Here is a 15,030-nt window from a genome sequence, read left to right as displayed (position 1 = left end):
AGAAAACGAGGACATGGATCCATACACTTCTTATACGTTTTGCTAGTGCTCACCATAATAGAAGAGAGTAAATAGCTCTTACCAGGATGCAGTCGCTTCAAACAAAACAGTCCCTTGAAGACGAAGAAGAGGATGTTGTGTTCTACTAGCATCCTTTTATACTGTAGTCGCGCCGGTAGTGACGTGCCGGTGCCGACGAGTCGTGCTGGAAGTGACACATAGGCTGTCAACGCTATTGTAGTTTTTGGATGTAAGCTTCAGACACCAGTCACGCTGAAGGCATTCCCCAAGCGACCTCTAGAGGACACAGTTCGATGTTCCCACGAAAGGGAACCAAAACTACTAACTATGCATCCCAATCGCTTCACACACGTCGTGGAAAAACATCCAGCCCACGTCCCAGCACGGTAACCTCGGCAAAAAGCTCAACAGCCCGCACATACAACAGTTCCCCCCAAACAACAGCAAGCCTCATACCTTTATCGATTCCATAAGAAATACAGCATAGGTGTTTGTCTTTTTCCCCTAATGAGTTGTAAGGAAGCTACTATGGGCGCTACCATTGTCGCCCCTCCCCTCGCCTAAACTAAAGGGCTTACAATTGCACCTGATGCGCCCACCTGCACCCGCTCCGCCTGGTCAAACCAAACATGTCTGGCACCACACCGTTCAGGGTTTAAGAAATGAGGCATGCAAAATTATTCACGGTAAAACTGTAGCTGTTCAGATAAACAAATATATGTAAGTAAATGTATTTTGTGTTTTAAACAAGTTTATAAAGATCACAGTTAATGGCTTGGTTTAGGAGCTATATGTGTGCTACCATGTAGTAACCTGTCGGATATACAACACATGAATTCATCCATTTCTTCTGAAAGACATGAAAGTGAGTGGCTGGTAAACAGGAAGAATAGAGTGAACTTTGTAGGCTACATACAAGCTTTCGACTGAAAAAAAAATCTAATTATGTGTGAAAGGTTTAGCCTATTATTAGGCTACTGCTGTGTTTATTCTTCATCTTATTATTATTATAATTGGTTAATAGTGATTATGTGCATTTTAAATGTTTAAAAGATTAACTATCCTAAACATTATGTGGATGAAAACACTAAGAAGCACTCACTTAGTGTCTTTGGCTCAGTGCCAAAAGCTGCGCTAATCATACCAGTGTGATCATAAGCTTCAGTAACCAGCCTGATCAGAACCATTTTTTAAAATTAAATATAAGGTAAGCCATAAAGACTTGCCGAGTTGCAGGGCTCAAGTCCAAGTCAAGTCTCGAGTCATTGTTGTCAAAGTCTAAGTCAAGTCACAAGTCTTCCTTTATTATGTCAAGTCAAGTCACAAGTCCTCAAATTTGCGACTCGAGTCCGAGTCAAGTCTCAAGTCATGTGACTCGAGTCCACATCTCTGGTAAAATAGTATCTTGGCTAAATATTGTCCTATCAGATGATGATATCAGTTTCCAAAAATTGAGACTGGTTTTGTTGTCCAGGGTCACTTATTGTTAGAGAAAAAAATTCTATTTTGAATAAATGCTGTCCTTTTTAACTTTTATTCATCAAGAACAGGTTTCAAAAAAAATAATAAGCAGTGCAACTAAATCATATTAAAATGATTTCTGAAGGATCATGTGACACTGAAGACTGGAGTAATGACTGATGAAAATTCAGCTTTGCATCACATACATAAATTATATTTTAAAGTATATTAAAATACACAACTGTTATTTTAAATTGCAAAAATATTTTGTGATATGACTTTTTTTCTGTATTTTTGATCAAATAAATGGAACTTTGATAAGCATAAGACACTTCTTTAAAAGCATTACAAATTTTATTGATCCTAAACTTTTGAACAGCAGTGTGTATTACAATGTGGAAGTTACATGCGAAATAACTGATAATGACAGTTTTATCAATATTTTGAAAAGAACACAAAATACATTGCTCCAAATAATTATGCAGAATGCATAGAATGCATTTAGTGCATTATAATGAACACAAAATCTTCTTTGAGATGACTTTAAAGAGATAGTTCACCCGCAAATTAAGCTCATAATGGCAGTGAATGGCTGTTGAGATTTTAAAGCAAAATAAAGTGCATAAATCCATCATAAAAAGTGCTCCACACAGCACTGAGAGCTTAATAAAGACCTTTTTAAGAAAAATATACATATTTAAAACTTTATAAACCATAATCTCTGGCTTCCGCTAGCTGATTTATGCACTTTATTTTGCTTCAAAATCTTGACCGTTTTATACCATTCATTTAATAAAGACTCTATCTGACAAATTATTATGTGCTCACTTCGATTTTTTCCAAATATCATTTGTTCTCATGCCTTTTGCGAGACATTTTCTCATGTTTTTCTTCTGCAAGTACTTTTTCCTTGTTAGCTTACAATGCTTTTGGGAAACGCACCCCTGTCTGAGACTGATACCAGTTATCTTACAAACACTTTCTTAATAAAACTAAAACCTCAATGTTTATTTCACTAAAATACTGTCACTTGCAATTTGGAATGCAATGTATATTTCAAAAGAGCAGCATGTCTGCAAGTTGTAACATGACTAATGTTAGTTTTCAGGAAAAACATCCATGTTTTATAGCATTTAAAAAGGAAGTGAGTCATTATATTGTGTCCATATTGCCCTCAAAGAAACAAAAAGCTGTTTGAATGGTGCAAGCTTATGCATTATTTAATGTAATCCTATGATTCTGTTTATATCTCCCCCTAGCATTTGAAATAATTTTGTATTTGTTGTAATTGAATTTTCTTAAATGTGTTGACATTCTGTTCAATAAACAAAACAAAACAAAACAAAACAAAAAACAAAAACAAAAACAAAAAAACGTAACAGGACAATATGACAGCTTAAAACGTTAATAAACGTATAAATCTAATAAAGAAATATATACTAGACAAAAATATTTTGTTAATAAAATAAAATTATTAACTTTTTAAATAAAATCATGGCATTTTTAAAAAATTAAAAATAATCTATTTTTGGAATTTGATTATGAACACATTGCAACCATGGACGGCCCTGATCGCAACACACAGCTATACAGTACAGTTCAAAACAATGTGCGCAAATGAAGAAACACATTCAGAAAAACGCAGATATACACTCTCCTCCATCCATACATAGCTTTCATAGTACACGAGACACATAAACGAGCCAAACTGCTTTAAATTTCTTAATAAAAATAATAATTTCTGAAAATCAAACATATATTTTTAGTCTTTATTTACCTGTTTCTTGTGGTTTATCATTAAAGCTGATAAAAGTAAATAGTGTAAATTACATCGCTAATGTCACAGAATAGCATAGTGTAATAATAGCAGGTTTCCCCATCTGCACAACTGGAATTTAAAACTGGTTAGTGTCTGCTAGTTAGTTGAGCATACACACTATCTAAACTGATAAACAACAGATCGGAGATTAAAGTAATAGCAGATTTGTCTCATTTTAAATGAATACTAAAAATTGAGATGAAAAAAATTATTCAGCCAGAAATTTACTTTATTATAGTAAAATAAATATTTAGCGATATCTTCAAAAGATTTTTTTTTTTAATTTTGGCGCCCTTTTCTCTCTATATAGTGTTGATATGGCAACTAGTAAATACTGTGAATTTGTTTATACTAGGATGTGTGGAAATATTTAAACCACGTGTGTTATAACTAACCCCGCGCTCCCCTACTTTACGTTCTCACACTTTAAGCCAATCAGAATGCAAGCTCCCGCCTTCTGACGCTGCTAATTGGCTGTGATTGATAATATGAGACACAATGTAGAGGTGCTTGTCAGGATGTGTCATCTCCTCCTCTCTGATTTATTTGTCACGGGGAGCGTTTGTGTTCAGGAAAAGGGTGCATTTGAAAAAATGAGACTTGTCATCTTTAATAAAATATCACTTATTTTTATAAGCCAGACGCATCTGGCACAGCAGAATAAATGCAGCACACCGAAATGACGGATCCTGAGACACTTCTCTAAGCAACTGAAGCCCGCTGCCTGGCAATATGTGCCCGTGAGGCATCATAAACGGAAACACTTAAAACATGATGTGCCACGTACCTGAAAACCACTCCATGGAGTTTGTGGAGATAAATGTGCACGGTGTGCATCATTAAAAACGGCGTTTTTTAAACTGTAAATTGTGTCTGTATGGTATGAAAAATATTAATATGTTCATTATAAAGATTGTACAACATGCTTGCTTATTTTGCTCAAGTGAATCAATGAACGATTCAAGTCCAAAACCTACTAACAATAACTTCTAACCACAGGAGAAGAGCTGTAAACAAAAAATTTGTGATACTGTTTGAAAAAGATTGTTTGAACTATGGATTCACGAAAAACCAAAACGTGAAACCATGTTGGTAACGACGGAACTTGACCATAACGCTTTTGGGAAATGCACTTTTGTTTAATAAGAACTGTACACATCACCAAATCATGACAACGTTGTTATAAATGTGTGTCTGTATTGTGCGTGGAAACACTAGCACAGCAGCAAACCATGAGACAAAAATACTGAAACCGTTTTTTGCAGATGCATAAGCAATGTTTTGTGCTTGAAGGTGCATGTTCTTGCACTACCAGTAACGGCCTCCTGGTCGCAGCAGATAGTAATTGTGCCTTAAAGCATATTTTCACCATGTCTTTTTGCACATTCTGTGAACCAATCCAGTGACGTATACTTTTTCATGCTTATTTATAGATTTCACATATAGCAACCTGCTAATTTGAGTCTTTGCTGTTAACTTCCTTTCTTTTTTTAAATGAAACCTTTTTCTTCTCCCACATACGTGGATGTGAGATACACCAGTCCTTATTTAAAATCTTATCAGGCTAATCTTATTGCTATAGCCTATTTCTGTCACTTTTATTACATTTATTTTTACACGTGACATTCCTTAGCAGACCTAGCAATTTTCAGATATGTAGTGTATAGGCCTTTAGCAAATGCAATTATTCACATGATCAGTTATAAATCAAGCATTTGTGATTTAGAAATACATAATTTACTTTTTAGGCCCCATATTTGTTGTTGTTTGCTAAGCAACACAAATGTGTTAACATTAACATGTGTATGTTTTCTGTTTGTATGATTTCTGATATGGTGTATCAGTTGAGCTCTTTGTTTTGAGACAGGAGGCGGTATGTTGTGCTGTGATGACGATATTCTCAGCTGACGTCCTGATTGGCTAGTTTTCACAAGCAGTATCTTCAGCACCTGTCGAATTTGGCCCATATACGCTCAGCGAATGATTAGTGGGTCACTTTCATGTAGGAAGGCAGTATTTTAGGTCCTTTTAATCTCATCCTCGACACAATATGTATTCCAACCAAAGTGATTACATTTATTGGAAACTGTATTATAAAATCATGCTCTTTGTTCATCATTAAACGCTGTAAAACCAATAGCAGTGGCATATCGGTTACGGTATTTTTTTATTGTGTGATTGATTGGCCGTAGTCGCGTTGTTCTGTTGCGTCAGTGATTGATCGCTCATGTCGCGCTTGTGTACGTGACAACTGGATGAACTGGATTCCTCGACCAACTTTCAAATCGATGTTTGGGAATTTGAAACTGTCGGATTCTGTAACGGCTCCTTTCAGCACCTTGGTTAGTTCCTCCGAGGAGAAACTCGGACCCTATGGCAAAGACACGGAGAAATGTCAGTTATGTTTTATTCTTAACCTATTCCCGTGTGAGTTAGGCGCTTATTTTGAACGGCGAAGTCTCTGGACTGGACTGAGAATCATCTTATGAGGTCGCGGTTTTGGGAACAACTGGAATTTCAGGATGATGATCACACGCTACAGACCGGTATGCTAATTTCTATTTTAATTAATAAACTATTAGTTTATGATAGTAGACTGTTACCTGCAAGTTAGCCTTGAATTAACCTTCAAACATTACGTTATGTATGTAATTGTGTATATTTATATATATTTTTTTGCGTTTCGACTCGATTTTCCTGTGAGGAAGTTGTTAGGAAAACCATATGCGCGTTTTCCAATACAACACTCGCAGCTGCATCAAAGAAAGATGATTTAACTTTTTGGGAAGCGTTTCCTATAACAAACACGTGAAGCTAATGTCGTTTTGTTGTAAATTTCGACGTCGTTATCATTTTAACGCTTTTTTAAGAGGGTTGTGACAAGATGCGATAGAATTCAGTGAACGGAGATGCTGCGCATGCGCGGTTGTTTTGGAACGGATTCTCTTGTTTCAATGGGGTGAAGCCCAAAAGATCAAAAAATCGATATACTACAGCCAGCGTTCCACAGAAATCATTTCTCTTTTGTTGTGTTTGCATAAGGTCTACAAAGCTCTACAAAGAGATTTGCTGACAAGGAGCTTCAATCTTGGCGATTATTAAAGAACACTTGATGGGAACTAGAACTACAACACAATACAATACATACAATACATTATATATTGACTGAAATGATACATCTCTAGGCCCTCTTTTGATCTGACCTGCAGTGTAGTGCAGATTATAGGGTCATGCTACTCATTTAATCTTCTGGAAATGCTTTTTGAGGTGAATTGAATTACAGTGTGATAAAGTGGCAGTGTTGCTCTGCTTCATCTGCTGCTCCTAGATCATTCAATCAGGTTGCAGATGCTCACCTTATTCATTCTCTTAATGGACTGTGACGTGCTTGCATGCACGTGTTTCTACTGGAAGGCAGGAGAGTGAATTTGCACTTTGCCTTTCTGAAATAGCACATCTATAACACACCACACCTGTCTGTACCTTCCTTAACACCTCTGAGTGATACATCAACCTTATCTTCTCACCACTTCGTCAAAAGGTTATCACAGCACGCTCGGTTGTTTTAGTTTTGGAGAAAAATAAGAATGGATTGCAGTTCGTATACACTCTAGATCTAGTATCAGCATGGGTCAGGTAGCCTGTCTAGACACAGAAAGGTGTAATTCTTCAAAGTGCCCCCTTTGGTTGAGACAGAAATTCTGACATAGCTTTATATTTGTAATTTTAGCCAGTTTAAAATAAAACAGCCCATATGTATGTAGAGTAGTAGTAGTGATAGTCTGAAAGGCCGATCCAATATAAATTGAACAACTCTGTTTTGTTTGCCTTTTCTGTTTTGTTTTCACCATTTTCTTTTTTTTTTTTTTTTTTTTTTTTTTTTTTTTTTTTTGCTTTGTCTGTTTTTGATTAGGTTTTCTGTCTATTTTTGTTTTTTCATTTTTTGTACGTTTTCATTTTCATTTGTTTTTTTGTTTTTTTTGTTTGTTTGTTTTTGTTTCATTTTCTTTTATTTGGTCTCATTTGTTTTGTGTTTGGTTTTGTAGTAGTTTGGTTAGTAGTAGTGATAGTCTGATAGTCTAATCTGATATAAATTGAACATCTCTGTTTTTGTTTGCATTTCTGTTTCGTTTCATTTTTTTATTTTTTTTATTTTTTTTGTTTTCACCAGTTCTTTTGTATTTGTTGTGTTCTGTTTTTCATTCGTTTTCTGTCTGTTTTTTTTTTTTTTTTTTTTTTGTAATAATCCTGTTTTGTTTTGTTTTGTTTTCATTAGTTTTTGGTTTGATTTATTTTCTGTTTTTGTTTTATTTTATTTCCCTTTTATTTGGTCTCATTTGTTTTGTTTTCTAATAGTTTGGTTAGTAGTAGTGATAGTCTTATAGTCTGATATAAATTAAACAACTCTGTTTTTGCTTTTCTATTTTTTCTTTTCATCATTTTTTATTTTTTGTATTTTTGTTTGTATTTGTTTGTTTTTTCTGGTTTTGATTTTTTTAATTTACTTGTTTATTTTAATTTTAATTTCTCTCTGTTTTTTGTTTTTGTTTGTTTTTGATTTTTGTTTTATTTTCACTTGTCTTTTACTTTTATTTGGTCTCATTTGTTTTGTGTTTGTTTTTTAGTTTTTTTATTTTTTATTTTTTGTTTTTATTTGCTTTTTTGTTGTTTTTCTATTTCTGTTTTGTTTTAATTTTTGGTGTGTTTTGTTCTTCTCTTTTTTTATTTGTTTTCATTTGTCAGTTTTTGTTGTTTCAATTGTTTTGTTAGTTTTTCTGTTTTGGTTTTGTTTTTATTTTGTTTTGCTTTATTCTTATTGGGTTTTTTTGTTGTTGTTTTTGTTTGTTTTGTAGGTTCCAAAATCTGCTGAAAGATTATCCACCTTTTCTTCCCATAAGAATGGGCGTGGCCATTTGTAAATTTTATAGGTCTGGCTTTCGGTCTCATCCATGTCCAGCTATTTTTAGCTGTACAGAACAGCTCATTTTGCTGCTTGATATTGCAAATTGGTGTGTCTTGCCATATTATTTTAATGTATTATCATAAATTGCTTACAGGCTTACTTCTGCATTGAAGAAAAAAGGTGGATAGATAATACAATTTCTGTTCCAAATTTTAATTTTGAGTAAATATTTATAATATGAATTTAATTTATTCTCCTTAAACTGGTATATATTAACACTTTATTAGCCACACTGTTTTCTAGATATCATCATCATTAAACAACCTATATTAGTAAACCACTATTTCTGTGTGACCTCGTTACAAAGCCTTTCGTCCTTCAGCTACTGTAAGTTTGCTTTGGCTTTTGAATTTCCTGACACTCCAACCAGATCAATCTTTGTTTACTGTGAGTCAGTTCACCGCTCATGAATATGTTTGATGTCTCATGCCAGGCGTGTACCACACTGTGACGTGCGTGCTGGTTTTTCAATGCCGCCCGCAATGCAATTCTCTCCTCTCCTGCTGTCTCCCCCCTCCCTCCTGCTCCTCTCTCTCTGTCTTCCATCATGCTGTCTCTCTCTCCCTCCTTCTCTTTCCCCTCATCACACTCTCATGCACACACTCCGCCATACAGCTATCCTCCCACAAGGTCAACTCTGAGCTCTTGATCACCGCAGCACGGCCAGATCGCATCCCGAGCACACATGCGTGTGTTTGCGCACGAACGGAGATGCTTTTTGGTTTTTGATGGCATTAAGCTGAAGCATTTATTAAAAGCATGCCCGTGAGCTGTGGCTTTGCCGGTGGAATCCGATGCAGGCGTCCCCCTGTCGGAGAGAATCTGTTTGGATGTGCTCATCCCATGCAGAAGCGGAGCCGCTCTTGTGCTCTACCTGTGCAGTGATTCACTTCTGCTGATATCCTCCACCTACAGCAAGGATGTAACGCTCCTCTGTGGACAAATTATGCTCTGAGAGGATCTCTTCTAGCTTTTTACCCCTTTCTTGTCCTCTTTTTTCCTCCTGTTTGGGTCTTCCTTCTACCGGAACACCTCAGAGACCCGATACCACCATGTCCTTGGCGTTCTGCGGCAACGACAACAACTCGGCCGCGTACAACGTGGATGCTGGTGTCCTCAACAACGGCTGCTTCCTGGACGCCCTCACGGTGGTGCCGCATGTCTTCCTGCTTTTCATCACTTTTCCTATCCTCTTCATCGGTGAGTGTCAAAGACAGGTGAGAACTAGTGCACGCTTGTGTCACAATACTAAATGGCTGGAGTGACTGAACACGCTGTGAGTTTACTATGAACTGTAAGTTGAGTTATGATAGATGGAAAGATAGACAGGTAGATGAAGGATGGATGGATAGGCAAACGGACTAGATAGATACATAGACGGGCAGGTGTATAGACAGACAGATATAGACGAACTAGATAGATACACAGACAGATAGGCAGATAGACAGATAGTGGAAACACAGATAGAGAGATAGACAGGAAGGATAGGAAGGAGACACTATCTGTCTATCCATCCATCTGTCTGTGTATTTTTCTATTTCGTCTATCTCTGATAGACAAACGGACAGACGGATGGTAGAGAGTGGAGGGATAGACAGTCAGACAGAAAGACGGATGATGGATAGAATGATAGATAGACTGGCAGATAGACAGTTAAATAGCTAGCTAGATAGCTATCTAGATAGTTAGTTAGATAGATAGATAGATAGATAGATAGATAGATAGATAGATAGATAGATAGACAGACGGGCAGATGGATGGATGGATAGACAGACAGGCAGATAGACAAATGGACACAGATAGACCGGCGGAGGGATACATGGATAGATAGACATGTGGATAGACAGATGAATGGATAGACAGTTGGATAAACAGACAAACAGACGGATGGACAAGAAGATAGACAGGATAGACAGGTGGATAGACAGATGGATGGATAGATAGGCAGATAGACAGACAGTTGGATAGACAGATTGAAGGATGGATGAATAGATAGACAGACGGATGGATGGATGGATGGATGGATGGATGGATGGATAGACAGGCAGATAGACAGACAGTTGGATAGACAGACAGACAGGTGAATAGACGGATGAGTAGACAGACGTCCAGATAGATAGATAGATAGATAGTATAGACAGACAGACAGGTGGATAGACAGATGGGCAGATAGATTGACCTGCAGCTAGACAGTTGGATGGATAGACAGAAAGACAGGTGGATAGACAGCTGGATAGACATACAGACAGATAGATTCATCTGTGGCTAGATGGATGGATGGATGGATGGATGGATGGATAGACAATTGAATAGACAGACAGATGGATGGACAGACGGTGGATAGACAGATGGACACAGACAAATAGATAGATGGACAGATGGTTGGATAGACAGATGTTCACAGATAGAAGAGTGGATAGACATACGGAAGGGTAGATGGATAGATGGACAGGTGGATGGATGGATAGATAGACAGACAGATAGATAGATAGATAGATAGATAGATAGATAGATAGATAGATTAGATAGACATGATATGCAGGTTTCTGTATACTTACTTTTGAAGGTGTACTGCATCATTTATATTGGTGTTTTGTTTGTGAAAAGATCAGAGAAACAGACAGGAAATGATTAATGAGCTCTTTGAAATTCATTTTTGAACATTTGGCTCATTCATTACGAAGATAAACACTGCATAATTGATCTGCGCTCAAGTAGGCATTTGCCACAAATATGGTTTGGTGAACCACACAGGGAGGCCAGGATAGGAGTTCGTCAAGCCACTGTGGGAAAGATTTTTATTTTAGACAAACCAATGTGACCTTAGTGGTGGAATGTACAGCTGAAGCCATCAAACTGTCAGAGAGTCCAGTTACAGGAAGAACACCATTCGATTCGCCATACCAGAAGAGTCAGAGCACCGGTAAATAATCCCACTAATGTCACAGTGAACTAACCTGAACCAACCTACTCTCATGCTTTCAAATCCCATCTCAAATGGACATTTTTGTAGGGAATAGAATGCATAAAATGCCTACATCAGTTTTAATATGCAATACATGTTGCTGTTTGTTTTGAATCAGCATCTTTATATCCCTAATATCCGGTTCTTTAGGATATCAAGAGCAAAATCTGTCCCAGTGTTATTACAACACCCTGGAAAGGACATACATTTTGAGACACTTTTTTTTCATTTAAACATTTTATGTTTGCCCATATAACAAGTTACAATTTCTTAGTTTGAATAAAAACACCTGCCTAATGTCTATATGTGATGCTTTTTTATTAAGGATGATGATATATGGACAAACAATTTATTCCTCAAGGATAGTTTACATGACTTCCTGTCAGAAAGAATTATGTTGCTGCAAGCGATGTAATTTTTAATCACTATACTGTAGGTTGGGGGAGTCAGAGCTCCAAGGTGCACATCCATCACAGCACTTGGCTGCACTTCCCTGGACACAACCTCCGCTGGATCCTCACCTTCATCCTGCTCTTCATCATCGTCTGCGAAATAGCCGAAGGCATTGTATCCGACGGGTGAGATTTATGCATCGATTTATCTGTCTGTCTGTCAGTCTGTGTGAAACCCCATGAAACCTGTTAAGAACCTGCCTAGGGCATATTTAACCCTATAAAATAAATTATGATATATTTTATTAGGATTTTTTGTCTTAACAATATACTGTGTGTATGTGTGTGTGTGTGTGTGTATATATATATATAGTCATATATATATATAAGTCAAAAATGTGCATACACCTTGCAGATTTCGCAAAATGTTAATTATTTTACCAAAATAAAATGGATCATACAAAATGCATTTTATTTTTTATTTAGTACTGATCTGAATAAGATATTTCACATAAAAGACGTTTACATATGGTACAAAAGAGAAAATAATAGTTGAATTTATAAAAATGAAAAAAGTTTACATACACTTGATTCTTAATACTGTGTTGTTACTTGAATGATCCACAGATGTGGGTTGTTTGTTTGTTTGTTTAGTGATGCCTTGTTTGTCCTGAACAGTTAAACTTCCTGCTGTTTTTCAGAAAAATCCTTCAGGTCCCACAAATTCTTTGGTTTTTCAGGATTTTTGTGTATTTGAACCCTTTCCAACAATGACTGTATGATTTTGAGATCCATCTTTTCATACTGAGGACAACTGAGGGACTCATATGCAACTATTACCAAAGGCTCAAACGCTCAGTGATGCTCCAGAAGGAAAAACGATGCGTTAAAAGCCAGGGGGTGAAAACTTTTGAACAAAATGCAGATGTGTACGTTTTTCTTACTTTGCCTAAATATCTTTTTTTTTTTTCATGTAGTACTGCCCTTCAGAAGCTACAAGAGATACTTACATGTTTCCTGAAAGACAAAATAAGCTACATTAATCATGATCTTCAAATTCAAAAGGTTTTGACCCTCGGCTCTTAATGCGTAATTTTTCCTTCTGAAGCATCAGTTAGTGTTTGAACCTTCTGTAATAGTTGCATATGAGTCCCTCAGTTGTCCCCGGTGTAAAAAGATGGATCTCAAAATCATACAGTCATTGTTGATTGTTGGAAAAGGGTTCAAATACACAAAAATGCTGAAAAAAAAAATAAAAATAAAATAAAATAAAAAAATATAGACACACACAGAAAGAAGGCCCCATATAAATACAGTCAGACATACAATAAAACACTGTAGTAGTACTGTAAAATATTACATTAATATTACATTTAAAATAAGTTAAAATAACTGTTTTCTATGCAAATATATTGTAAAAGGCAATTCATTCCTGTGATGCAAAGTAAATTTTCAGCATCCTTGCAAAAACATTTATTATTATTATCACTGTTGAAGATGGAATGTTGGAGAGTACTTTTGTTACATTATAAATGTTTTTGCTCTCACTTTTGATCAATTTAATGTGCCCATGTGAAGTAAAAGTATCTAATTAATATTCATTAATTATGTATAAATTATAATCTTGAAAATAATGGAAAATAAATTCCATTCTTTCTTATTTAATTATTTAATACAATTTTTTATCCAGAATTGTTGTTCCATGTCTAATATAGTTTCTTTCTGTCTCTTTCTCAGGTTTAATCAGTCGGTCCACTTGCACCTTTATATGCCATCATGTTTGGCCTTCATGGCTGCCATCACATCAATCATCTACTACCACAACATAGAGACCTCCAACTTCCCCAAACTACTGATGAGTGCGTTTTGACTTTAAAGTGTCTTTTGCTTATTAAAGAAATAGTTCACTCAAAAATGAATATTACTCACCATGATTTACTCACCTTCAAGCCAACGTAGGTGTATATGACTTTCTTCTTTCACACAAATACAATCTGAGTTATATTAAAAAAAAGTCCTGGCTCTTTTAAGCATTATAATGGAAGTGAATGGCTGTCAAGATTTTGAAGCAAAATAAAGTGCATTCATCCATCATAAAAAGTGCTCCAGGATGGCTCCGGGGGGTTAATAAAGGCCTTCTGAAGTGAATCAATGCATTAGTGTAAAAAACAAATCCATATTTTAAAATGTATAAACTGAATTCTCTATTCCAGCGGAAGCTAGAGATTACTTTTTATACAAGAATAAAAAATGTCTGCCCACTGGTCTGGGTGCATGTACACAGTGTGTATGCGTTAACTTTAAATATTGATATTTTTTTTAAAAAATGCATCAGTTTGCTTCAGGAGGCCTTTATTAACCCACCAGAGCCATGTGGAGCACTTTTTATGATGGGTGGATGCACTTTATTGGGCTTCAAAATCTCAACAGCCATTCACTTCCATTATAATGCTTAAAAGAGCCAGGACCTTTTTTTTAATATAACTCTAATTCTATTCGTCTGAAAGAAAAAAGTCGCATACACCTAGAATGACTTGTGGGTGAGTAAATCATGGAATGATTTTCATTTTTGGGTGAACTATCCCTTTAAGAACTTAGTTTTCTGTTATTGCATGTTGAAATCACTTTCTAAAGAGTGATGTAAAACATCATTATTCCCAATATGGGAATTACAGCAATTTAAATAATAAGTATGCGTCTTTTGAAATAATAATTGAATTGCTTTGGCTACATTCGTACAGTTCCCATATTTCTAAAAAATGACTGCATTGCAGTGCTACAGACTAATGACCCTTGATGGCGCAATGCTATTTTTCAACTACAGTTTCATTTCCAGAATAAAATTGTTTGTTACAATGACCTCAAATCAGACTAGAGATTGAAGTCACAGCCCTGTAATCACATTTCTCATCTGAAATATTTTTGAGGACGGGAGGACGTTTTAAAGAGACTCTAACCGTATTTATCATCCTATCTCTGAACATCTGGAGTGAGAGGCCATTTTAGAGTTTCGCCTGCTGTGCAAAACCTGCAGAGACTGATGCCTTTAATACAAACGTGTGTAGAGAATTTGATGTTATATATCATTGTATTTATTTTTCTTTCACAGCTTTGCTCATTTACTGGGTTCTGGCGTTTGTCTCTAAAACGATCAAGTTTGCCAAGTACACAGAGCACGGCATCGGGCTGAGACAGCTGCGCTTCGGGATCACAGGCTTACTGACCCTGCTATATGGCCTGCTGTTGGCCGTGGAAATCAACGTCATCCTGAGGAGGGTAAATTATTGTGTTTTTGTGATTTGTATTCCTGGCCACTGATTCTCCATTCTCCATTTTGATTTCTTTTATTCTTCAGCCTCTGGCTGTAATTGTCTTGTTATATATTGCAGTCTCAAAATACAAAATTCGT

The 15,030-nt window shown here is 36.1% G+C and overlaps 1 protein-coding gene across 2 annotated transcripts in view; it reads left to right on the top strand.

The window, feature by feature from the left end:
* Window positions 1-5,284: 5,284 nt before the first annotated feature.
* Window positions 5,285-15,030, top strand: part of abcc8 (ATP-binding cassette, sub-family C (CFTR/MRP), member 8) — an 82,338-nt gene continuing 72,592 nt past the window's right edge. Inside the window, exons 1-5 of one of the 2 annotated variants that reach the window (XM_051099731.1) lie at window positions 5,285-5,847; window positions 9,302-9,464; window positions 11,666-11,807; window positions 13,359-13,480; window positions 14,731-14,897. In XM_051099731.1, coding sequence (XP_050955688.1) covers window positions 5,824-5,847; window positions 9,302-9,464; window positions 11,666-11,807; window positions 13,359-13,480; window positions 14,731-14,897 — 618 coding nt within the window. In that variant the 5' untranslated portion in view covers window positions 5,285-5,823. Of the gene's footprint in view, window positions 5,848-9,301; window positions 9,482-11,665; window positions 11,808-13,358; window positions 13,481-14,730; window positions 14,898-15,030 lie in introns of those variants that run through there. The other variant, XM_051099732.1, reaches the window with a different exon arrangement.

The sequence above is a fragment of the Labeo rohita genome, chromosome 25, assembly GCF_022985175.1.
Source record: "Labeo rohita strain BAU-BD-2019 chromosome 25, IGBB_LRoh.1.0, whole genome shotgun sequence".
Lineage (NCBI taxonomy): Eukaryota > Metazoa > Chordata > Actinopteri > Cypriniformes > Cyprinidae > Labeo > Labeo rohita.
The sequence above is the reverse complement of the archived record's forward strand: the minus strand, read 5'-3'. Positions and strand labels throughout refer to the sequence as shown.